Below are 27,882 nucleotides of genomic sequence, written 5' to 3'. Positions count from 1 at the left end.
CGAACATTTATTCATTAATTTATATATACATTTATTTTATAAACGTAAAAATGGTAACTTTTTTTTTTTATTACAAGTGTTTAGCATAAAAATTCCTTTACGTAGTTACCAAAAATATTTGGTAGCTCTAGGGACGAAAAAATATGGAGGAGAAGGGGATTCTGGTAGCGTCTTGATTTTCCCCTAGTTGGCACGCTATGGGAAAAGGTCATCTTTGCCGGTGGAAAATGATAATTTTCACAAAGTTTTTGCAAAGTCTGCCGAGACCCTCAAATAATTTTTTGCAGTGAAATTTTTGTTAAAATAGCATTTGTGTAACGGGATTTCAGTGTATAAGATTTATTGTACGAATTTATAGATTGTAACGTAATTGGGGAACACTGCTTAAAACGATAAAAATTCTGTGATTAGAACTGGGAGGGGGGGGGGGTTAATTTTAAACCGAATAGGAGTTATTATAGAAATTCAATAACTATGATCTGTAACTTTTAGGCTGACACCAGTTGTGGATGTGGCCTTGTATATTCCTGTCTACAAATGTTTTAGCGAAAAAATTCGAAAATAGGTTTGCATTGTGATGCCCAATAGTGGCTAATGAAGGTTTTGGTTTCAGAAAGAAGTCATTTTTTTTTCTAATTCGAATTAATGGTACGTAGATCGATAGAGAATGTACCCAAGTACTGACAATCAATGGTTAGAAAGATTAACAGAAAAACTGTTTTTTTTTTTTTTTTTTTTGTGCTTTTTCTTTGTAATATCGCAACTATTTGCCCTTTTGAGATTACTGACTATTTGTTTATTTTTTTTTTGAATTGATATTCATTTCTCATTGCACGTTGATATGCATATACGGATAAATAAACTGCTCTTTTGTTCACAGTTTCTCATGTCGATTTTCTTATTAGCAACGTTGTTATCTAGAAAAAAGCCATTTTCAAGTTTGTGCAGTAAGGGATTATAATGTAATAAAGGGCGTTATTACTTCACTAGATATATTTATTTAATTCTAATTATATACAGTTATAAATTAGTTAATAGACTGCTAAAATATTAAATATACTTAGTAATAAATCAAGCGGGCATATTAATCGAATCACAAACATGGCTATGCCTTGAAAAACACTCTTACTGCGATTTCTCACCTAGTAAAGTTGAGCTGAAAAAAAAAAAAAAAAAAAAAATCATTTTATGTGGTTACCTTAAAAGAGTAGGTTATACGGCGTGACAATTTTTGTGACAGAAATTATATCAATTTTCCTTAGTGGGCGCCAATACTCGAATTCTCTACACTTTAAATTGCTGCTTTCTAAATTATGGACAGCATATTTTAATTTCTGTGACAGTGAATAATGAAATTCATATTCAAAGCTACGTGAACATACAGTCATAGCTCAGGAAATAAATGAAATATCCATTCCCAAGAGATCTATGCAAAAATATAAATATTACAGTGATCCAAAACTGGAACTGTGCCCTTTGTTTTGGTAGGTCAACAGCATGCTAGAAAATTCAAGTCATCGTGTACAGTTGCCGTTTACCAAATACTATCATACGCATTTCTTTTCTCTTAAGTACAGTATACCCAAAAATTTAAAACTAATTTGAAACTGTTCTGAAAGCCGAAACTGTAGTTCCTCTACAATTACAAGCAAACCTCCAAATGAATATACATATATGTTGACAGCATATTTTATTTCATGTTAAGGCGTAAATGGTATTATCATGGTTTGTGATCTTTCTTTCACTTATCCTTTGTTTGGGCATAAATCTACACAGAGTCGTCATTCATTAACAAAATCAATCAAACATCACTGATGAGAGCAACTGTTATCGGGTCAACCTCATTCTGTAATTGGTGGGTAGAATAAGAAAATTAAACTGGTAAAGTGTACAGTGTAAAGCGTTTTGGGTCTAATGGCATCAGGGGTCCCCCCCCCCATCTCCGCGTTGTGAACTCTGTGTAACACAGAACTCTCTGAAAGCCAGAGATTTTATTAAAAATTATAAGTGTGTTGTTGTGTCTTGTTGTGTTGTTCCTCTGACCTTTTAACCAATGGGCCCCTACTGGGACCCAACGTGCCCACACTTCGTCCCGAGGAGGCGGGTCAGGCATAGAGGGATCACAGTAGAAGTTCGTACTCTGGCAGATTAAACTGGTGTAGATGTAAATGGTACAACAGTACCAATAGGCAAGTAGAAAAGTACTTCAGAAAAAGGGTTTTAGTGTTTCGTAGTCCGCCGACACATTTGCACAGATATATAAATTACTCATATACACATATATAGACCTTTCATATATACAGCATTTATTTTATTCATTTATTACATAATGTACATGAAGAAGATGGTCAATGTTCTATTCCACTAAATGTTTGTGATAAATATCAAAGCACGGTTTCAAACAGAGTCCAGGTTTATCGATGCAAGCGGGACAAAAAAATCTGGTGTTCTTTCTGTGTCCACTTTTATAGCATACTTTGCACCGTTTTCGTGGTTTGGGAACCTTTTCCGTTGCGGGCATCACTTCTGGGAAATGCGTATGGTGATCGTCGTTCACGTGCATTTCCATGGACTCCATGCTGAAGAATGTTCTGTCACACAAAGAGCATTGCAGAGAGTCTCCAGGCTGCAGTACAACATCTGTGAAAGGTGATCTCGACACACTAGCTATCGAACACTTTGGTGGATCTGAAAGATAATACGTAGATTTATATGTATATATTTATACTGTATGACATTTAATATAAGTATTAGTAATTATACACCTCTCTCTATATATATTTATCTATATGAGAATGTCTAGGCAAATTTTTCCAAGCCATAATTTATCAAATAATTACTGAATATATGAAAAAAGACATACCGTGCTGAATTTAAACACCGTGTTTAGCCAAATCTCGAATCTTGACAGTCGCAACTCAGAATTGAGTGGACCGGGGTTCAAGCCCGTGACTACTAAATACGATTAACATTTGTATTGATTGATTTATTGTAAACTCCACTAACCTGGTGGTCGTGCCGGAGTATAAACAAGAACATAACTATCTTAACAGTCTCCATATACTCAAAACATGTTTCAAAAATTAATTAAACCAATATTAATTTCTTAAAATCGTTTTACTTAAAAATATGAAGGGTGCAGTTATTATACACCACGTTATACTAGCAAAAATCAAGCATTTTAATATTTGCTTTGAATATCCAAGAGAAATATGAAGGAATGAATATTTTCTAGTTTTATGTATGCTGAAAAATCTGCAATAAAAAATAAATGCAAAATCCTTTCAAAGATAGACGTCACAATGATCATGGATGATTGTGAACGAGTGAAACTGTAAAGACCATAATCGCATCTTTCTCGCCATTCCAATTATTGCTCGTACCAGACCATTTAATCGGAATATTAAATCTCACTATCTCTGAAAACTTCATAACGATAAACAAGCTGTATTAAGCATTTTAGTAATGATGGTGTGTAATCAGAATGGTGTGAAATTATGAAAATGTTCATGGTGGTACCCATGGGAATAAACATCAATATTTAATACACCGATGTTTATTACATAATACAACGATAAAACACAATGTTAAACATTGTTTTCTATATCACTGCTGACAGTTCTTTAATTCCTGGTTTGTATCCTGCTTATTTCGTTTGTAAGACACCTTTTGTTATCTTATCATGCATTTTAATTTATTAGCATCCATTTATGTTTCCTATTTGCTAGGTTAGTATATTTTCTAAAACTAAAATTACTTGCCTGAAATAACTTGGTTTATAACATTTCTCCTTTGTTTATTAATCGTTTCCAACAGGCATGTCATTTCTGTGTAATTGGCCATCAATAAACCAACATTAATATCACATGGGCGGAAATTATTTGTTTTTACATCCTCCTATTCAATGTTATTTTCGTGATACAGAATTTATCTAGAATGGAGAAATTACGTTAGAATTTTCATACAGTATTATGTAATAACAGTTCAGAAGTACCAATTTCACGTTACTGAGAGGTCTAAAATTTTTGCTTCTGTATTTGAAAACAGGCGTGTTACAAAGCATACAGTTTAATACTGTGCACTTCTCAAAGTATCCAAGATTATTAATATAAAACAAGGGAAAATGATGCCTGTTTATCTAAAATTGATATCGTGTCAATTATACTACTGATTTGATGTAAGACTGCTCAACAAAATTAATATGGAACATGATTAACGATTCTCTAAAATGAAAGAAAATTAGAAATTCGCGTTTTGCCAGTCTCTTCTTAACATGAACTTGACACAATAGAAAATGGGGCAAGTCACTAACAAATGAAGATACCCTGAGAGACGAACTTCACGAAGAAAGTTCGTCTCTGAACTAATCAAACTATAAGCTTCCTTATTATGTAAGGGTACTACAATACTTTCTAAATAAATCTACCTCATCAGAACTCAAACTGGTGTGCACTGGAGTAAATCTTCAGGATAAACCAAAGTTAAAAATATGTTAACACAGACTTGTGTTATCAATGCCACATTTTGTGGCAATCAGTGGAGAATTTTTATTTATTTTATTCTTACTGATTTTGACCAGTGATGAGTTTTCTGATATTGCATTTTTTTTAAGGATTTTAACTTGTAACGGATAATGGTTCAATATTTTAATAATGATGGGGCAATGCTGGGTATTGGTGTTAAATATTGATCTTAAATATTACTGTTAAATATTGGCAAAAGATGCAACTTCACAGTACCAAGCATTTTCACTTTGCTTTAGTAATTCAAGTCAGGCTAAACGAAAATACTGGATTTTCTTTTATGTATTAGTTGAGTTGTTAAATATAATGTTACACGTTGTATTTAACAATCCAGCTGATACATAAAAAATCCAGCATTCAACTGTATTTAATAATTCAAGACGAATTTGAGAGGAATGTTAGGAATTGAAAAAAAAAAAAAATAAAAAAATAGAACAGTTGATCCGTTTTTCGATTTGCATTAAATATTTAAAAAGACAATGATAAGTGTTTCATTGTCTCTAAATATGAAAGTTTTAAAAAAGTCAGCAGACACTTAAAAATGTATTCTATTAATTACTACTAGAAATTATAACATTATTCATTATTTTACAAGCAAAGGTACCTTGATATATATAACAGAGTTCGGTAGTAGTCAAACACAAAACTACTAAAACTAAATACAGTACATAAAAGGTAAATTAAATAAATAAATGTTCCGAAACACTTTTAGGACAACAAAACCGTTGTCACGATAAAGAAAGAAAGAAAGTAAAAAAAGAAGAAAAAAAAAAAAAAGTAAAATAAATGCTTTGTAATGAGATCCTATTCTTGAAGTTAGCCAGATTTTTGGCATATAAATTAGCCATGAAATTAATTTCGTGTTTATTTATATGCCAACTACAAAAGAAATAAATCACCTTTATTATAAAGAAGTATATGGGGGGTGGTGGGGGGTTATAATTCTAAACAAACAAACAAGTGGATACGGAACAGGAAAGAAAATGAACATAACCAGAGGTTACAAAATCCTGAGATCTACCCTGAGATCGGACAGAGACCAGAAACTCGACAGATGACGTCTGTGTCTCGTCTTGGCCTCGATTAGAACGGGAAGGAGGAGGGGGGGGGGGATCATCCATTGCGTTTAAAAGGAGACAGAGGAGATAGGCATGAATTGATGCTATTCCACTGAAGGGGAAAGAAGTTGTGCTGTAGACATTTATTGTAAATGCTCAGCAGCAGCAGCTGAACACTAAGGTATTTGACCTAAACTATAGGATCAATTATTTCCAGCTATCATATTTCTATTTCATTCGCTCAAGCGAGAGATAATTAAATTTATTAGTACACTGGTGTTCAAAGAAAGTGCACTCAAAATTGTAATTGTCGTCCGAATAACGTAAATATATGGCAATATTTCTTACAGATTGCATCAGATAAGAATGACACGCGTAGTTGATGACGTAATATTGCATCAACTATTACTTTCAGCTATATAAGCACGCTCTGCAAGGGTTGCAGTCATTCCTTGCTTGTGCCAGGATGGCGAGTTACGTGCAGTTGACGCCACGAAGAAAGAGTGTTGCTTTACGTGAGGAAGGATGTTCTTCCCGTCATATTGCTTATAGAGTGTCGTGTAATCAATCGACAGTGAGCAGATTTCTTTCCAAACTCAAGAATACTGGTTCTGCTGATAGGAAAAAAGGAACAGGACGCAAACGAGTCTCTACGTCAAAACAGGACCGCGTTCTGAAGCGCTTATGCCTTAAAAAACCGCAAAGCTTCTTCGTCTGAACTGAAAAGAGAATGGGGAGAACATACAGGAGTGGTAGCAAGTGCAGTAACGGTCAGAAGATGCCTCTTCAAAAAAGGAATTGTAGCCCGTCGTCCTAAGAAGAAGCATGTCAAATGGACCCCCCGAGCAGTGGAAGTCAGTTATTTTCTCGGATGAGAAGACAACCTGCTTGTCTCTAATGGGAGACAAACGATTTGCCGTAGACGTGGTGAAGAATACCACCCAGACTGTATGGTGTCTACAGTGAAATTCCCTACAAGCCAAATGATATGGGGGCGCATTTCGTATCACGGAGTAGGTCCATTTATAAACCCTGCAGTTTATAAACGGTTCTGTAAATACCACTGGATACCTGGCTATATTGGAAGGCAAATTGCTGCCAACCATTAGAGACCATTTCAACCTGGCAAGTAACATAAAATATTTTTTATAAGCCTGCATGCAAAACAGCAAACAACAAAATGCAGCACTTAACCCACAACATTGTCATTCGAAACCTCATTTGAATTTTGCTCAAGTAAATACATGGATACCAAATTATAGAAATTGTTGCTGCCAATACAAATTGCAAGTGTCGGAAAACAAAGCTCAAATTTGAATTTCTGCATGCGGAGCGCTGTGAAGCTGCAATCGTACCAGTTACTAAGTACACGTGCCTTGAGTGACCGGGGTTCAAGCCCATGACTGCTGAATACGGTGCTGTTTCTTGTATTCTTTCTATCTGGTGAACTCCTCTGATCGTTTGGTCGTCCCGGAGTATAAACAGAAAATTTATTTATTTACTGTAGCAAAACCAAGAGCGGAAAGTTGCGCATGCGCCCCAGGCAGAGGGCAGAAGAAAGCGATAAGCCGATTCTAACTTAGAACTGACTCAAATAAATTTAGAATGTATTGGCTGGCAACTTCTGTCAGTTGACTCGTGTTTACGTTGATGCGACTAAAAAGTACTAAATCCCGATGCTCTCGACATGCAGAATTATGTAAACGTTCTGCGACGCAAGTGTATGTACGAAGGCCTCAAGATAAAACTAATGCTCATAACAGTTCAGACGACAATAACATGCGTAACCTGATTGCGCATATTTTTGACACACGGTTACAGTGTTCGGTGCTTTGTGGAAACCACTGACACGCTTGATACTGTTGAAAGAGAATACGAAGGCATTGCACACGTTGATCGGCCATGCGACAAGAAAGAACTGTATCAATCCCTTAATGGGTGACGATGCACAGTCAGACTACCAGCCAAGTTCAAAGATAGGGTCAGAGGGTGTCGCGTTTTGGGAGAGAGAAAAAGCCGAGTTCTGACTGACTAAAGGAGGCAAGAAGTTAGTTTTTCCACGGTGATTAAGAATTTTTGCTTTATAAAATCGGAACGTGAGTTACAGATCAGAGAAGGGAACAATCCCCCCACCCCCTCCACTACTCGGGTTTCCTCCAAAGTAGCTGTTACGATGACAGCTTCGTCATCAAATTTGGGCTTTATTGATGGGAATACTGTTGGTATTGGCAGCTAAATGAGAAATTTCAAATAAAGTCTCAACATGACAGCATTAATGGATCCCTTGTAAGAATTTGTCAAAAGAATGCAGGACAACCTTTTCCTAGCGCGAGCCACTGTATGGATATCTGAAAAATATGGTGGGGAAATTCAAAAATATGAACGAAAATGAAAGGTCGAACTTGAGATGTTTATTCTAATCGCATCAGATTTCTATTTTCCGAACTGAAATCGTTCTTAATTAATATGTTGTCCGATTTGTACAGACACATTGGCTGCCGACTTTGATTCGTTTAATCGTTATAAGTAGATTGTTATTTTTCGTTTTCAGTGGAAACATAATTTCTATTTCGTGATAGATTAATAAATAAATTTCACTGAAAATAACAGATTTTGCATAAAAAGTGTGAATCAAACGGAAATATCTTAATACAAGAATAGTCTGTAGGAAATGATACCCAACAAAAAAGTATAATATCAAGATAATTAGTTTTATTTATTTATTATTTTTTTTTCCTGAGAATTCTGGTGCAATTTGTCGAATTTGTCCAAAACACTCAATTTTTCAGTTCGATTAATTTCAATGCCAGATATTCAAATCCAGAAAAATTCATGACTGAAGTTCAACGAACATTTTCAATAACTTCTGGTTGAAACATAAATGAAAATGTGGATGCGCTATATTTGTTTTGCCAGTATAAGAATGGACCAAATCTTAGAATTGGTCTATGTATACGGATCATAGAAAATTGCATCTTCTTAAACGAAGTTCATTGAGGAATCTTTAATAACAGATTTCGGTGTTGGTATCATTTATGTATTTTCCGGTATCCCAGTTTTTATGAGAATGTCGTTTTAATGGTGCGAAGAGTAACACGTGTAGACTGTATGTGTTACTTATTGCACAAGCCCTAGTTTAAAAGAAAAACATTTCTGGACTTCTCTCTCAAAATACACTGAAGCACGTATTAGGGCTCCCAATCGCTACAAACATAGATCCTCCTATACATAAGTCACTCACCTTAACTCGCAATCTAATTAGCACTGCTCCTGTAAATAAATTATAGAATATTCCACATGTGGCCGTGTGTACGCCGTGGCGAAACCTGCCAGGTCCACTACTCGTGGGGGGTGGGGGGGGGGTTGTGGTCTCGCTACAGACAGTGAATTTACATTAAAATATACATTCAAAAGTATATAATCTTAATACTTAAGAAATGCATTCCCAGCTCTCTTTTTTTCTGTTATTGAGGAAAAACCTAATTTAAAAATTACTCAAGACCCCTTTTTAAACTTGAGGCCCAGTCAAAATGGCCCTCATATCCCCTCCCTTGTTGGTCCTGGCAACGACCACATAATTGATGTAGGCTGGTCGTGACCCGATGTTAAACAACGAAAACTACTACAGAAAACTAATAAAAATCTCAAATTCTTTTCTTTTTATGAAAGCATAAACACTGTGACTCTCTAATACTAATAAATACTACGAATCACTACAGATATCGAAGCAAGAGAATGAAATAAAAGCAAACATACCCGAATATCAATAATAAACGATTTTGAATAACTTACTTTGAGCAACGCATCGCCAATGTAAAGAATGAACCTGTTCTTTCGAGATTATTTTTCCCTACATAATTCATACGATATACATGTATTCCCACCCCCTACAGTTTCAGTCGATAAACTCTTATACGCTGTCATTACAAAACAAGGAACAAGACGGATATAAAATTATTTATGAAATTTAACAAAGATAGCAACGCCCATATCTGACATCTTGGGATCAAATACAGAAAGAGTTTCTCTCAACGGCCCATGGTAACTGTACTTTTGTAAAGGAGACAGAAGAGTAAAGTAATAATCCATTCCCCGTCTATATTTTGTTCTTATCACAGACATATACAAGGGCTGGAATGCGTATGAGTCACTGAAGCACCAAGGGCAATGTGTAAATCGGAGACAAGTGGGTAAACAATGTCAGGTCCTCCACATTAATCAGTAGCTCTATTCTATGAATGTTTTGTGATATATATTAAAACACGGTATTAAACAAAGTGCAGGTTTAGTGTTGCATTTAGAGCAATAAAATCGAGTGTCTTTTCTCCGTCCTCTTCTGGAGCAAACTTTGCATCGCTTTCGCGGTTTTCGGCAGTGCCCTGTGGAAGGCATTTCTTCCGGGAAGTGAGAGTGACCCATAATATGCTTCTGAAGAGTTTCCCTAGTTAAGAACTGTTCACGGCAGATGAAACAACACAGCGAGTCTCTGGAACACAGGTTAGGAAATGCAGAATCGGCAAATGCAGAATCCTCGTCGGCACCTGAAATGTAATGTGTATGTATTAGATAAGCTGAGTGGCTTCAGTAATTTCCCAGATACGACATCTGAATATTTTACTTTATAACGGAATTCATGATTAAAAAAAACGTCACCATTAAACTACTCAATCAAAAATATTTAAAAGGAAATAAAATAAAATAAATCGGTTACAGAATGCATGCTGAGCCACATTAAACTTTATTCGTTTACTAACCAACAATGCAATTTATTTCATTAAATTATTCATAAATAATAAGGTACTACCTACTTAAAGTAGCTAAACTTGAGGATGGCCAGAGGTCCATATTAAAAGTGCACCATTTTTGTTTCTCTCCAAGATTCACGAATGAGTAATCTGGGAAATAATTATTTGAAATCTCTACCAGAGAACAACATGCATCGAACGTCATTTAAATGATTTATTTACAGATGTACATTATGTTATCAAAAGTATTGATATTATTCAAATATTGTATGGGGGGGGGGGCAGCATAGAGATGTAAATGAAGCAGCAGAAGATGATTTACGGTTGACAATTCACGGAACACGCTCAGAAAAATTTAACGAGTAAGTTGGTATAATATTATAAGACAAGCCTTAGAAAACTAATTTTGGATTTATTCGAAATCCCGATATCCTGGAACATCAAGTATAAGTAGAAGGCAGTAAGTCGTACCAAAGTTGAACACCTACCAGACAGCAGTACATTAGTAAGAACTGCGTACACAAACTTTTCATTACTGTATAGATATATATATATATATATATGTACACACACACTTGTATCTGCTCGGAGAAAGTGGCCTCTAGAACAGTGAACATCGATTCTCTGGAGCGACAATTGTCGAAATACGTTGTTTTCATCACACGGAAGAGTTTGGGTATACATCCGTTTTTCCATATGTACACCCAAAAGGTACTCTGAGTACATTAAATATTCGCTTTCTGGCTTTAAATACACGTAATAAAATTAATTCTTGTGAAACTACGTTCGAATGAAGACATGGATAATAATACTGGGTTATTCAGCAGGACCCATACAAAAACAAATGGAATTACAATGCATTACCAAGATATGAATTATCACTATGTTCATCACAACAGTTACAAAGCTGTCAATCGTATCTGACATAACTAAGGTGAAGGAAACATCCTAATTAATAAGCTAAATTAACGCATTGTACAATCAATGCAGGTTTAAATAAATATGCAAGTGCTGCTTGGTTTATGAAACTCAGTAGCTGAGAAGAACGGGTAGACAAGTGTGCTGACAAGTAACTCTTGCTTAGTGGTATTTGGTAGCAGAATACTAGCTACACGCTAACACTCTGGGCTCGAAAGAATTATTCAATCAAATCAACAATTTTGTAATTCCATTCTGTGAATTCGTAGACTGGCTTTCATCATAATGCTTTTAATCTGCACGTAAACAAAAATGTGTAGGTCTAAAAATGCTTATGTACCTCTCATTTTTATTTGGATAGCCTGCACAGTTCTGAAAATATCTTGAAATAGTGTTAATTGCAAATTCTGGTTGATTGAAGATTCATGTTAACTCTAAATGCGCGTATTTTAAGAAATATTCTTAAAAATATTCATGAGAAAACTATCTCGAACCCATACCATCTGAAGAGCTTCCCTAGTCAAGAACTGTTCACCCAGATGAAACGACACAGCGGAGGATACCTGTATTTTTCCCTCTTCCGGATTATTCTAACTATTACATTATGTCATATAAAATTAAAATGTGAAATACTATACAAGCTGTTTTTTTATTTAATTAATAAAGTTTTTTTTTAGAAATGTTATACTGATAACTGGAAATGCAGTTCTATGTGAGATAGATGAGGATGACGCGAATATTTTAAGTTATTCAGGAAAAATAACAGAAAATACAAAAAAATAGTTTATTTAGTCATTTATTTATAACAATATAACAAGAAAAACTTAAAACAACAACACAATTCTGATATTATTACAAAATATTGTGAGCATTTTTTAAATGATTTTTTAACTTGTCTGGCCTCCGCCAAGCCTTATGACAAACGTGACAAAGAAATGCTGAGATTTGGCTGTGCTGGTCTCGGATGTGCCGCCTCATGTTAGAGTTCGTTGTGAACAACCGGTGGCAAACTGGACAGTCGTAGCGGATCCCTATGAAAGAGAGATGGAAGGAAAAGCAAGTCATGTATTTCTGAGGCGATTCATTAGAGGATACGTTTTTTTTTAAACTTCAGTTTGAGAAGTGAAAACAAATATTTAGGTTAAGATCAACACAGGCAGCCATAATGAAAGGCTATACAAGCTTATTTTAGTAATGTTTTTCAATAATGCGATAACACTTAGTAAATACATATTTTCTTCTTTTCATCATGTGATCATAAAAATCAGTTGAAAGGCCGTAGCAAAAATGCACTACATTCTTGAAAAGCAATGTGACAGTTTTTATTTATTTAAGCAATGGAACATCAGTTTGCTATTTTTTATATTGTTCATATTAATGTAAAACTTTAATTCAAAGAAAATAACTTATGATTAAAAAATTGGATGATCATGTCCTTCAATATAAGGAAACAACGTCAGTGTCAGAGGCGGTTGTTTCTCAATGGAGTTCCGTAACCAATTCAGAAGCGAGATCCACTTGCATCATCTAAACTAACACACTGAGAAACGAATTAAAAAACAGCATATAACTAAACTATCCCAGTATTAGAAGTAAATATATAATTAACTTACTTTTGGGTCCTAAAGGAAGTGGCGGATGAAATATTTACAACTCGTTGGTCTTTGGAAAGGCCGAGCAACTCTGAACAATGCGAATGTCTCGTATATAAATTGGTTTATGACTAAAATTGATATACAAATGGGTTGCTGCATATCAGTGGTACATTGAGTTACCATGATATTACTAAGGAATGAAATAATACTTATGGCACCATGTTTCTTGTTCTCTAAGATATATGCTGTAAAATAATTACTCTTCTTTACTAAAATAGTTTTTACTTGTTTTCAGCATCAAGATTTCAGCACAACTTTCTCCACACAAACTCTTCCTTTTTGTAATTTCACCAATTATATGATACAGAATAAAAATATACAATAAAGATATCTAATAAAGTCACTTATTAAATAAAATGATATGTAATGTAATATAGCCAATAATCGTTCAGTTAAAATAAAATGCTAATTTCATTTCATACCTCTTGCGATCTTTCTTAATGCTCCAGAGAATGCATCTACCCCCCCTCCCCAGTTGAATAGGGGTGAGCAGAAGTGTGAACATCTTAAAACGTTGTTCACGGAATTGGAGTCTGGTAAAGACAACACTAATGTAATTACAGAACAACCTGCGATTCCATTAGTCTGAATTTCAAAGTTGGGCTTAAGAGAATGTTTAGCGGTGTATTGCATGCGTTTAGATATTACATGAAGATGGAATTTCACTAAATATCATATTAGCAACAGATGAATGAGACTACACAAGATCTTAACAGTTTATGCCAAGTCGAGGTATGCTACTGCAATTCTTTCTTAATTTCTACTTAAATATTAAAATGTGTATAGCAAATCCTGTTTATAGACTTATTCCATTGTAATTCACGCGTTAATGCAAAATTATGCATAGTACATTTTCGATATGGAAGTTGTGAATGATAATTAATATTCTGTATTTTTACAGTACATAAGCATTTTAATGTTATTCTAACCATTTTCATGTTCAGTTCCATTGTGACCATAAATTAAAACAATCAGATGTGTCTAGATTACACTGATTATCAACATAATTGCAGGCTACAGACACTTGTACTGTATTAATGCTTTCATAAGACAGTAATCGATTTGTCAATATGATGACAGATTACTCATTCATTTTGAAGGGAATAAATCCTATATTTTTTAATAACTTAAACAATTAGTAACTGTTCAGATGAAACATAAATTTATGGTGAAAGTTAAATACCAAAAATAATTCAAAATATTTACAGGATAAAACGAAGTTTATTATTTGAACAAGTCCGTGAGTGTTGCACTTTGTCTAATAAGCTGGTGTTTTTTTATTTATATACACTAATCAATGCTGATTAATACTGACTCATTCCAACTACCTCTAGTACGAGGTAGCAGGAGCGTATTCAGGGGGTGGGCAGTGGGGCATATGCCCTCCTAACCGTGCGTATAAGTGGCCTATCTCAAAAAAAAAAAAACCTAGTCGTCATGCCCCCCACCTTTACGATGACACCTGGATACCGTAGTCGTGGTAGTCGTATGTTTTTGATTCAAATTTCGCCATTATCATCTTAAAATCTTTCAGACAATGCAGCAAACTCGTCCATCATCACTGGGGATATGGACACCTTTACAAAATGTCAGTGCGATGTGTAGTCCTGTTTTTTAGTTCGGAAACATCCGGACTCCAGAAGCCAAGAGTCAAACGCAGTCTTCTTGTTCAACTGAGAATACGAAGTTGACCAAATGGAAGATTAAGAACTACAACATAGGTATAATTACTTACGTTGTAGTAAGTAATTATTTCCCAATAAAATGATCGCGTATTAAAAAATATGATAGAAATTACAACATACTAAGCAAAGATCTGACACTATAAAAATCCTCACTGCTAATTCAAGAAGCTGCTATAACACTATTTTTTTTTTCCCAATCATTACTATAACATTACTTCGCTTTTATGAAAATCGAGTATCGTACTGTTGTATTTAGATATACAGTACTGTGATATTTTCTTATGGATTTGCTTGAAGATTTACCGAGAAGACTTACCTAGAATTAAATTAATTACCGAGTTTAAGCAATTCATTTCAATTGTACAATTATTTCTGTAAACTGGCGTATGACTTACTCTGTATATCCTCTTAGAACATCAAAACAAAGAAATTCCATGATATGATTAACTTTTAACAATTTATTCACTCTTTTATTAGAATGCAGGGCTTTGCTACAGGAGAAATATCTCACAGGAAAGCGCTAGCTTGTCCCTGAACGCTATCAAAATCTCTACAGATGAGATGTGCAAAATTATCTTCCATCCCCAAAAGGTGGTTCCAAGAGCAAAATGGTTACAGACCTGAAAATTTAACCTTGAAGAGAAATTTATGAAGTTCATGATTACGGACGCATTTCAGATAGCTACACAGAAATAGAATTATAACAACAACAACAACAAAAAAATAATAAATAAATAAATAATAATAATAATAACAACAAGGATTTGTTAAAGGAAAAGGGAAAGTTATTTAATTAAAAATATCATTGGTTAACTAATTACACATTCGCAAAAGAACTGAATGCAAAGAACAAGTTTAATTCTAATACTGTGAAGCTTAAATATATTTCAAGAAGGGTTGGACAGATAATAAATGGATGAAACAGGTGACGCCCTCCCACCATAAGGCCGATTCTAAATAACAACAAACACTTAACATACTCCAATTAAAAAAAAAAAAAATGAAAACGTTTGTCCCTACAATGAAGCTTTGTGCGTCATCACCGATATCTTTCCTGCTTTCATCAGTTAAAAACCGATATCAGTTAAAAACTTGTTCTAGTCATAACTTCATTCCCATAAGGTGTAAGGTGTATTTAGTGTCAGAGGGCACCAGGGGTTTCCCCCATCTCCGTGTTTCTTTCATTGTGGGTGTACCAGTTTGCTGGAAATGCCAGAGGTTTAAAAGTGTATGGATATTGTATATGTGTAGTGTCATGTACCGGTGTTCATCTGGTCGTTTAGCCGCTGGACCCCTGCTGAGGCCCAACGTTGCCCCACCTTCGCCCCGTGGAGGCAGACGAGGAACCCAGTAGTTTTAGTTTCACTCTGGCAGGTCCTGCCACCTAATTTCCTGAGATTTCAGAGGCTAGGACCTAAAAAGGAAAAAAAAAAAAAAAAAAAAACGCGGGCGCTCTTTTATATGCACGTACGTACAGACAGATCCATATATATGCGATACATATATCCATCATCGTCGGTTTGATGATCGTTAGATGAGGAGGATAATGCTTGCATAATAAAGGCCGAAAGAATGGGCGAATGGGATTTTGACATAATTAAGTTTTTGTGTGTGGGACATTCGCTAGCATAAAGATAGAGTGGGTGGGAGACTGAAGGCTGGGGGGGGGGGGTAAGGCAGAAATATGGGGATGATAGAGTAGGCAATCCCCATAAGTCAGTGAGGCAGGCCCATGCCTCACCAGGAGGCATGGGCCTGCCTCACTGACTTCTGGGGCGCCGGGGAGGACCGTCCCACCACCGGCGCAGGGGGATGGGGTGGAAAGGCATCAGGCAAGGAGCCCGGTGCGATCACCAACAAGCGTCTGCAGGAAAACTATACAATGACCCTGTTGGTGGTGTCCAATGTGGTGTCATGTCCGAGTTGTCATCCTTGGGACCTGGGTCCCGTCCATGTTAGTCCTTTACCTTAGTGTGGTTTATTTCTTAAGCCTTCCAGTTCTCAGGAGTGTGTCTTGTGCACATAGACCCAGCTGGTGGGGTGTCTAAGTTTGGTAGTCATCTCCATTTGTCTTTCATGGGACATGGGTCCCGTCCATGTTAGTCTATTTTGGTATAGTTTGTTTCTTGAGTTTTCTAATTCTTGGGGGTGGGTCATTTCTGATGTCCCAGTTCTAGCGAGCTGAAGAACAGATGTTCTTTGGTTATAATGGTAGTGGGTTGTGGCCATTTGGTTTCTCCTCCTCCTCGCGAACAGTGTCTGTGCATAATCCTAGAAGGCTTGATACTCCTCCTTCGTGTCTAGGCGGTGATGTTCTTGTCCCTGTGGTAAGTAGTGGATTCTGGTGAGTAAAACACCACGTAGGTCTTCATAGAGCCTGCAGTCATACATGAGGTGCTGCCAGCTCTCCAGCCCCCCGCAAGTGCAAGTTGGATCAACATGGTTCCCATAAATTAGTTTTTAACATCTAATATAATGATTTGTTCTACAAAAATCTCACTCATTTTTGCCGTACATATAAAAAAAAAAGTACCTCAAAGAGGTACTTTCCACTAGTACCTCAAAGAAGTCACCAAATAAAACTGGTCTCATTAGCATCAATGGTTATTGCAAAAGGTACTAACTGGCATACATCACCTTTGCTTCCTCGAAACATAAAAGCGTCTTTCTCTTTTCAGCCGTTTAGTGTTTTACGTTACTGGAATAAATTAATTAGTCAAGTCAAAATATAATCTAAATTCATGCAGCCATGTATGCTAAATATTACAACATGAAAACTAGTTAAGGCTGATTATTAGACTGTGTACATGATTCATGTGGGGACTCGCTACTCTTTTTCTAGTACACATCATTCCGCTAGGCATACAGGGAATTACTAACACCCCCCTCCCCAGCTCGATTAACTGATTTACATTGAAAAAAAAAAAAAAAAAAAAAATCTGCACAGTAGATGAAACGGTGCTGCGCCCCCTTCCTCCCCGAAGAGTTAAAAATTTCGTCAGTGAGCATGTCCGTTCTATTTAAAATTTTTAGATTGTAAGCCAACTTTAGGCGCTGCTATTAACTAGCAATGCCTAAAGTAGGCATTGCTAATAAAAAAAAAAATTTGCTAATAAAAAAAAAATTGGATTTTTTTTTTATTAGCCTCCTACCCTCCTACCATGACCCCTCTGTTTTGTAATTTTCTATTCAGTCGTTTTCTTTAACGCGTACAGTTTCTGTATTATCATAATAATGACCCTTTGTATGTGAAGCATGAACAAATGCTAACCTACTCCTATTTGCTTATTTTTTTAATACTACAAAGAGCAGTGTTAACATTAAAACTTAAATGATAAAACTGCTCATTTATTGAGTAAATTATTTACATTTATTAAGTAAAGACAATATAAAAATTGTCAGCCTTACCTTATCCAATCATTAAGTTTGGGAGACTGCAGATGGCTGACAGCAGGATCCAAGAATAAGCTGGCAGGTTGCAACTTCTGACATGTGTGGTGGTTGCAAAGGGGTTTTAAATTAAAGTACTGAGCCGTTTTATGAGCTGCATAATGCAACATTCAAAGAATGGGCAGCGTTTTGTTATTCGCTATTCTGTTCAACGTGGTATAAATGGTACAGAGACTATGAGAGAAAAGTTAAGACGTTTACGGAGACAAGTGTTTGAACAAAACTGACGTTTTCAAGTGGTAAAAACGCATTAAAGAAAGCGAGTTATCTGTGGTCAGAATACCACTGCTAATGTCTAATTTATTACTTTAATTCAACAGGGGAAAAATCTAAAACTCGTTTTCAACTTGCTGTCTATTTATTCATTATAAGAATGGCATCACAAAGGGCACAACAAACGGAACTTTTTATTCTCGATTCCAGCATAATCTTTGTGACACCAACCATTCCAGGTTAGACCCTATATTCATTTCCCCCCACCACCACCAAGTTGTCCTCGAAGAATTTCTCATCGCACCAATGCACCTCGTATGATCCATCAGTAGATCTATCTGTTTTCTTGAGATGTACTTTGCTTTAAGTGATATGTCCGTCGTGAAAAGTTTCATTCGCATCGGTTTTTAGCTCATATAAAGAGAAAGCCAAATAGCATGAATGACGGAAAAGGTTGTTCTCATTTTGGGAGGGAAGAGGAGTAGCAAACTAAAATGTCTAGTGTTTCCCTAAGAAAATCAGTTAGAACAGTGATGGATGACCAGAGCAGTTGAGAGTTTTAAGAGATAAAATGAATATGGTCCACTTTGTCCGTTATGAGTTGGGTGGGGGTGGGGGCGAATTCACACTGACCGACGTTTTTTGGGGGGTTAGGGTCTTCTTTGTAAAGTTGTCATGGCTTTTATATTACAAAACGAATACTTTAAAGTTCTTTTTTTCAGTATATATTTTAAATTTAACACTTTTAAGACAGTATTGAACAGTATTTCGTAAACGAAGCTTTCATAGTGGAATTAATAATCAAAGTCCTCTTGCCTTTTACAAAACTTCGGATTCGGTATTTGCGTGGATTGTAAAGGGAATGTATTAACAGGGTCCACTTACAAAAACTCTTTCGGTAAGTCTTGATTTAATATGACTCCTTGGTCCATGACGGCTTAACTGTGACATGTGTACTGAATTATCCACTTTCTGAAATTTAAGATCCTAATTCTATAAGATTTCCTCTGCCTTCAAAGGATCTTACAAAAGAACTTTTAAATTTATTATATTCTCAATGTCCTACATTATGGGAGTTTAGAGTATAAATTAAGTTTTCAAATTAATTTTATTTAAATTATCACGAAGAGACCAACCGGAGCTTCACATGCTTTTTAGATTTTCTAAAACACAACATAGAAAAAGAAAGTGAATACCAAATGATACAATACAGTAATTGAATCAGAGAATTAAACACGCGTACTTTTTTTCTGAAAAATTTACAAATAAACTCGGCAGACCATGAAAGAAGTTGATGAAAGTAAATTTCTCCAATAAATATTAGTTGTAATGTATGTTAGTGTACTGACATATATGGGTTGTGCAACTGCATCATTTTTATGCGTAATGAACTACGTATGATCATCTACCATGGTAGATAACTACTGTTGGAGAAGCTTACTGTTACTTATTCTCGGCGGATACCACCACCCAGACGACACCGTTTGTAAAATGGTATGGGATAAAAAAAAAAACTTTGTTATCCACATATCTGTCCCGATTAGACCTAGAAAAGCAAAAAGGTAGAGGAAAGTTATCGGTGGAGAGGAAGAATAAATGCCGTTGAAAGAGGAAAGGGAGCAAATTTTTCTTACTCATTAATCCTTCAAATAGGCAACGCTTCCCTATAGGGAAGACTTGTTACCTATTCTCGGTAACTCATGCAGCATCAAGTTCCCGCAGATCGCACCGTTTCAAGGCTTGTTGGCTTCTCCTTGGTGGGCGAGTAGGTATCTTGGTGTTGCAACAGTAACAATCCAGTTATGAAGCATAACTCCACAATATGAGAGATGCCCGATGCCGTGCACTGATTTAGACTAAAGGATGTTTTTGGATAGAGCCTTAGACTACAGGGGTTTATTGACATATGGGTTAGTACAGTCGCATCATTTTTATACGTAATAAACTACGTATACAATGATATAATATTTGTAGAAGGATAAGAGAAATTTCTTGGCGGATACCACCACCCAGACGACACCGTTTGTAAAATGGTATGGGATAAAAAAAAAAAAAAAAAAAACTGTGTTATCCAGATATCTGCCCCTATTAGACCTAGGAAAGCAAGAAAAAAGGTAGAGGCTCTGGTTTATACTAACAATGATACAATATACAATTAAAACGATGCCAATTCATCTACCCTGGTAGATGATCATTGTACACGTAGTTTATCACGTATAAAAATGATGCAATTGCACTAACCCATATGTCAGTAAACCCTTACAGTCTAAGGCTCTAGCCAAAAATATCCTTTATGTTAGTGAAATTAACCAAAAATAAAAATCTATTATAGATTTACCAGGCGATGTCTTTTCTTATAATTTAAAATGGTACTAAGTATTATTTAATTTACATCACTTTGCACCAGTGAATGTAGAAAGTATTCGTCTAGCAAAGATATGTGGATAACTCTTTAAAAAAATTAAACTGCATAAGTTTCAAATCATCACAGCATGAGAGATGTGAGGTCTTCATAGTTCACCTGATTATTACAAAGTTGGTTTAATATATGCTAATACGGGTTGAACTTCATTTTTTTTTTTTTTTTTTTTGTGGGAGGGACATTGTTTCCAGGTTTCCTATAAATCAGACATCCTATAAATGTCCTGTATCCTGTATTCACAACTATTATTAAATTTAATAATAGTTGTGAATATGCAGTTTTTCTCTTTGTTCATCATTAGTACGTTTGTAGTATATGGATTTCTGAACAATTAATAATAATTATTATAAGAACATTTTATAATTATTATTATCAAAATAATAATATATGTTAATAAAAATAACAGCCTATAAATCAAGAAAGTCTTCTCTGTGTTTTGTGGGGCAGGCATTAAAAAAACAAAATATAGTAGCGTTGAGAAAGCAAAAATTATACAGAGATTTCCATAAAATATCTATAAACAATTTCATTGTAACCTAATTGCTGAACTACACATTGAATTTTCCTTTTCAATCCTGGAAACGTGACAACAGTAAATTGAAAATGGCAACGTTACAAAAAAAAAAGAAGAAAAAAAAAGTTTATTGAAACGAAACCAATTACTGAAACTCAAGGAGACTTCGACAGACACGCAATACAATCAAAGAACATCAGAGGCTGGTATGCAAAATTCAAAGCAAGCAGAAGTGTTTAATAGAGAAAATATTCTGGTCATGCAGGAATTATAAACGAGGCTGTAGCGTAAGACACGCTTAATTTCTACATAATCTTAAAAAGACACCGCCTCCTGATGACGACGAACAGTTTCTGTCGTCATTACCTGCATCCTCTATTCTCCAAGGAGGACTCTCCAAGTATCAGAGATAGTGAACGAACATTATGTTCGATCGTGCAGAAAATGCTCCACGCAGTTCTCGAACTTCGACACGATAGCCCTAATTTCAATGGTGTGATGTGGCTAGATGTATGATCGCGTCACTGGTCCCTTCTTCACTGAAAACACTGACTTCTTATCTCGACATGCTGGAGAATTTTGTGTTTCCGCAGATGCAAACAAACATTTTTCAGCAGGACGGAGCACCACCGCCTAGTTCTGCTAGTTGGCGAAGCCATTTCCCAAAAAATCAATCCCTTATCCCTTGGCCGCCATGGTCACCAGATCACTTTTCATGTAGGGTTCGTTAAGCATTTTGTGCACCATACAAAAGCTCCACAATCAGAACTACAGGTCACGGATGCTGTAGCAAGAGTCCATGCAGACGCTGGAAAACACATGGAGAGAGATTAATGAAATATCTTACGTGCAGCCAATAGTACACACTTCGGAGTGTAACAATCATGTGAATTAAACTTCTTGAGTTTCTCTGTATAATATTAATAAGCCCGTTTCTTCTTACCATATCTCGCTTTTATTTTATTACAATTTAAAATCGTTCAGATATTTTATGAACACCCTCTTTATTTAAAAATAACTCCATTAGGAAGAGAGAAACCAACAACACATATTCAATCGAAACCATTTTTTATGTATTTTCAAGTGAAAATAACAACATCCCCATCCCAAACCAAGATATTTCCAAGATGAGAAACCTTTTATTATTTCGCCAAGGAACATGTCATGCCTAGGTATCAACATTCTTATAATTAAAGAAAAAGCTTTGTGATGGTTCACTGCTTAGTTATTATCAACTTTCTTAAATCCATTAATATTGTTTTCGAAAAGAAAGTCAAAATAACCACTGAATTTATATGTACTGTGATTACAATAAAATTACAAGTACTCTTTAGTTGTGCAGTAACTTTATTTATACACCACTTATAATAGCAACAAAATATAACAGCACGGATAGATATCTTAGTAACCTTTTTTGTGCTGGTGCATTATAATCACAGGTTTACTACCCGTCTTCTTACAGGCTGATACGTTTATTATAGTGGAAGAAATTAATATACACACATATACTGCACTGTTGCATTAAGTAATTATTCGTTATTATTTTCAACAGCAGAAAAGCTTATTTCAATGTGCTTATTATGTAACAAAATAAGAAAAGGAAAATCAACAAACTATTAATTTGTTTATCTTTAATCCGTTCTAAGTACCAAAGAGCTTCACAGACTCACAATTTTGTAAGATGCCTGCTAGTGCGAGTTATGTTTTCAAGATGTACATAACGTAAGGGCAAAGTTAGATCGCAGTCTCAACACATGATGTGATGAATCCTCTTTAAGTGTTCGCGAAGCTTGTCGGCCCTCTTGCACACCCTGTCACAGACAAAACACTTAAAGCTTTTCAGGTGGCCGTGCTGATAACGACGATGTCGACTTACGTTGCCGGGATTGGAAAAGGACTTCCCGCATTCTCCACACAAGTAGCGAACTTCTGTGGAAAAAGAAAAAAACAAAAACAAAAACGTAAGCAACTAGAGGAATACAAACATTCTGTGAATTAAAAGCTTAACTAAACAGGAGTAAAAAAAAAGACCTTTTATGTAAGAATGCACATGTTTTCAATAATCGGCAAAAATAGCACGCATATCATTTTAATATACTAATTTTTACCGCTCTTTCGCAAAAGAGAATTTAAAAAATCCCTTAAAATTGCAGGTAGTTTGTGCTAGGCATCGTTCTTAGGAAAAATAATACACAAACACACACATTAGTTCTTGGAAAAACAACATATTTTATTAAACTGCATTTGATTTTACAAGATGGGCAAATACAACACACATTTTAATAAAGCTGTATGTGGGGATCAGTGTTATATACAAACAAAACAACAGTTATATTACGATTCACTTACAACGATTTCTTGAACGGTTTCTGTTCAGTAATTAAAAAATAATAATAAATCATAGCGCAAAAACATATCAGTTATATACTCATGAACGTGAACTGCAATTGTGGAATACTTTATTGCAGTCGTTCTCGACTCTCTTTCGGTGTTGAGCACTTTAATGGGCCAACCTTTCATTATTACCCATCAGCTTAAATAGAACGGGCTTGTAAAGTAAGCAGTGAACTCGGTGCTCCCGAACAGCATCTCAAGTCTGTTATAGAGCGCGCTTTATAACCTCAAGGAAGCATTATGGTAGCCGCAAGCACTAGATTGAAAATGTCTGCTATAAGCAGCCATTTCGTCTTTACACAGATATAAAACAAAACTAAACTAAGCTAAGCTGTCTGTCTGTCCGAATTTAAAAGATGTTTATATAGAGAACCGACTCTTTTTTTTTTTTTTTTTTTTTCAGTAATAAAAAAACAAGCCTGTTCAGACAGTATGGACAACTTTTTATTCAATTTCATGTATTAGAAACACAAATTGTGAACATGTCATACTTAACCGGACTCCATAAATTTGGAACTGTAACAAAGGGCCGGTGCTTGAGTTCAGCAGAGGTCCGGGTCCATCTGACTCTTCTTGACAGGAGCGTCAGATGGGCCAAACCCCTTAGTTCAGATTTGTATCCTTTTTCAATCGGAGGCCCGAGTGCATTGCATATGTCGCACCTCCTCTCCTCTCGATCGGTGCTACTGTAACGTACTATTTCGTGTTTTGATACAAATCAGCCTTATAAAATCAATTCTGTTAGTAGATTTTACATCTGCTTTTCAATACGTTTGATTAAATATCCAGACTGTTTTTTTTTTTTTTTTAGCGTTCTTGTTTGCAGTACGAGAGGAAAAGATTTTTTGTTTTTGAACACCAGATCCAATCCTTAACATATCAGTGTTCGAGGGGTCTTGTATGTTGTGAAAGAATACTTGCACGCAAAAACCAACAAGCATTTGCAGAAAAGGTAGATCTACAGGAAAGTGACAACAGATATTGTACAGAAGTGAAAAATTGCACTCTACGTTGTTAAAATGAGGAACTGGAGTATTATTACGAGTTTATACCCTTGTTGGTGCAATGCAATTCATTTTTTATATAACTTTCTAAGTTTTCTCTTTTGCTCTTGGGCCTTCCCTGTGGTGACAGCCTCAGCGTAGCCGCACACCTTGCACCATTGGATAATGGCGCTGCTGAGTAAGAAATTATGACAGTTAACACAAAAAGTCGATGGTTTAATCTCTCTCCTACTTTCATATTAACAAAACATTCGTTCACACTAAACAAAAGCGTAACAGATATTGTGTAAGGTGAAAGAAAAAAGTTTCACACAAACTTCGATAAACATTTTCAGCAAGAAAGAAAGCACAGTACTTCAGAGGCATCATGAGATTTGACAGATAACCAAATAATCGTGTATGATACTCAAGTGGATAAAGACATCAGAGAGAAAAAAAAAAAAAAAAAAGCAGTAAAATACATAACTGCACTAGTGCATCAGTAAACTAATGATTAAAGTTTTCATAACTAAACCGTCTTTTCATCGTGCACAAGTGGTAACCTCTTGCGCTTGATGTATTTCTGTTACTTTGGAGTTGAAATTGTTGCTCCAATTTAAATCTTATTATCTGATGCAGCGGAAGAAACTTCTCGAATAACTTGATGTACGTACTCATTACTGGATGCGATGTGTTTTCAAGTTTTAAGAACATACAGTGTTTATAATGCACGGAAAATATTTTTAAGAATGACTAAATTTAACATTAAAGAAATTATAAATGTTATAACTGGGAAAGAAACAATTTAGGGCTGTAAAAGGTACACAACAACCAAATCCATCAAGCGCACACATAGATCTTACAGACATCCAGTTGGCAAGCATTATCTAGTAGGAGAGAAAAAAAAAACGGTAAAAAAGTACCGGACGACTATCGAAACCTGTTCAATACGCGATCATTTTTTAACTTTATTTTTTCAAACTTTTATCATTATTATTACTTTTTTTTTTTTTTTTTTTTTAAACAGATCATGGAGTGTAACCATGAGCCAAACGTATATGTGCTTTCAGATCTCCTGGCCAACTAAATGCCTTAGGACACGATGGACACTGAAACTTCCGTCGATACGGGCGATGCAGAAGTAAGTGGCGTCGCAGACTCCAGTTGGTGGAGAAGTTCCTGTTGCACAAAGTACAATAAGTAACTTGACCTGGTAGCTCGCTAGGTAAGGAGTTCGGCAGAGACATGTATTGACGGCGAGGAATTGGAATCAGTCCTAGAGAGGGAGAGAGAGAGTACAACTCATAATGAACCTAAAATGCAATTACACGAAACATCCAATAAGAAAAATATCGGGCAGAAAATAATTATATAAACACGCGCACATATATAGTAAAGTACTGACCAATCAACTTTATTAAAAATGAACAGGATTTTTGTATAATAATCAAATTTTACTTACGAGGGCTAAAGCTCTTAGGAGGCAATAATTATAAAAATATATTAAATATTTCTATAATTACACGTCTCGTGATGACTGCGGTTGAAGATTTGAAACTGTGTGTCAAAGCTATGCCGCCTCCTTGTATCAGTGGTGGTGTGCCACCTGAGGATCTTACGAGAAAAATCAGTTGCAGTTTTTATTAGTTTCCTCGAATATTTAGGTTTTTTTTTTTTGTTAGTGGATTATTTTAAGTAATTAAATATTTTTAATGTTGATTTAACCGTATATAAATCGTTAATTTCATACTACAGTATTTATATAATAAGTTTGATATTCCCCATCACTGTCTTAAAAAAAAATTAATAATCCCCCACAATTATGAATCAAAATCAAATTGGTATTTCATTAAGTGCAGAAAAAGGCCCCAAACCTTGGCGCCTCCGTAGCCAGGTGGGAAGGAGCAGCAGTGCGTAGCACATGCTTCTTGATTAGACCGGGGTTCGAGCCCGTCACCACCAAATACGGAGGATGCGGAAAGGTCAGGGAATGACCACCGCATATCCCGGAGCAATATGGCCTTAAGTTGCTAATGCTCCTAAAAACTAAATAACAACAAAACAAGCCCCAAACCTATATATTTCAAATAGGAGACACTGCATTCTTGATAAAGGCTATAAGCTATAAAATGATACGTTATCCATGTTCCATTTTTCAACTTAACACAGCTTTATAAGCTACATATTATTAACTACAGTCCTGTTTTTAATTGGAGAAATTTAACGAGCAAAATATAACCTACTGCAAATCTGCATCTACAATTCATAATAAAGGGTGTACTAGGCGCTGAAAATATTATCAGTCTTAGAAGGTTTACAATGATGTTACCGTACTTCATACTCACTAAAAAAGAAATGGTAATTGCGACAAATGCGAATACATTATCTATTATCTAATGGATACACAAAATTTCACCTTATCAGTTGTATAATCAAAACTGATAGCATTTTTGTTACCATTCAAGGCACTGAAAAAAGCCTTACACGTATATGTATATACTGTATTAAACAATTACACAAAATCCACAACTGACACTACCATCCATGATCTGTATTTTTTAAAACGTATCTCTTCTTTTGTCTAATATTATTTTTACCTTCTAAGCACACCAATTGTTCTGCGACTATTTTATTTATATATTTACATAACACAATACAGGTTGTCCCAAAAAAGCGCGTGACAATAAGACTAATTACACTGATAGAGGGGTTGAAAACACTGGTAACAGAATAAAATATAGTACAATCGTGTCGTTATGATTATTTTCAATTTCAAGTTAGCAATATTATTTGTATTAATAACAGAGTGGAGCATAACAAAATGGCATGATGACAGATGAAATAAAAGTAAGTTATATATCATTTTAGGAGTAAAAGGAATGCAGAAGGCTGCACAGATACTGTATGAGGTACCTAAAATGCAAATGCAGTGTTCGATCATGTTTCTTCAGATGGCATGTTTTGGATGGCAAAGTCTGGTTATAACAAAGGCAGAAGTGGCACAACGATTTAATATAACGATCATTAATTTGTCGTCCACTGAGGATGATGGAATAAGATTGAAATGAATAGCATATCAATAAATTTTAATAATTTAGCTCCACAATCATGCAGCAAAATCTTGTACTTTCCTACCCACCAGGTATACTTGAAGCCATCAGAACAATACAATTTCGACAATATAAATAACCATGATCTATATACTTAAATTGTCAAGCTCTCTCTATTTTGAAGTGTACATGGGTGTCATGTAATGGTATTAATGGTAAAAAAAAATTTACTGGCTATGCAATTTAGCTTTAAAACTGCACATTTGCTGCAT

At 35.3% G+C, this 27,882-nt stretch overlaps 1 protein-coding gene across 9 annotated transcripts in view; it reads right to left on the bottom strand.

Annotated features, from left to right (window-relative positions):
- Window positions 1-27,882, bottom strand: part of LOC150075038 (uncharacterized) — a 595,491-nt gene that overhangs the window by 60,255 nt on the left and 507,354 nt on the right. Inside the window, exon 5 of one of the 9 annotated variants that reach the window (XR_016547877.1) lies at window positions 22,854-23,112. The exons of 7 other annotated variants lie outside the window; for them this stretch is intronic. Coding sequence is in view for 1 of the 2 variants with exons in the window: in XM_090388666.1 (XP_090244792.1) it covers window positions 22,931-23,112 (182 nt within the window). In the remaining variant the exon portion in view is untranslated. Of the gene's footprint in view, window positions 1-22,799; window positions 23,113-27,882 lie in introns of those variants that run through there. One more of the 9 variants, XM_090388666.1, reaches the window with a different exon arrangement.

The sequence above is a fragment of the Mastigoproctus giganteus genome, chromosome 14, assembly GCF_048544385.1.
Source record: "Mastigoproctus giganteus isolate SK-2022 chromosome 14, ASM4854438v1, whole genome shotgun sequence".
NCBI classification, from domain to species: domain Eukaryota; kingdom Metazoa; phylum Arthropoda; class Arachnida; order Uropygi; family Thelyphonidae; genus Mastigoproctus; species Mastigoproctus giganteus.
Note: the sequence above shows the minus strand (reverse complement) of the source record. Positions and strands in the feature narration are given on the sequence as shown.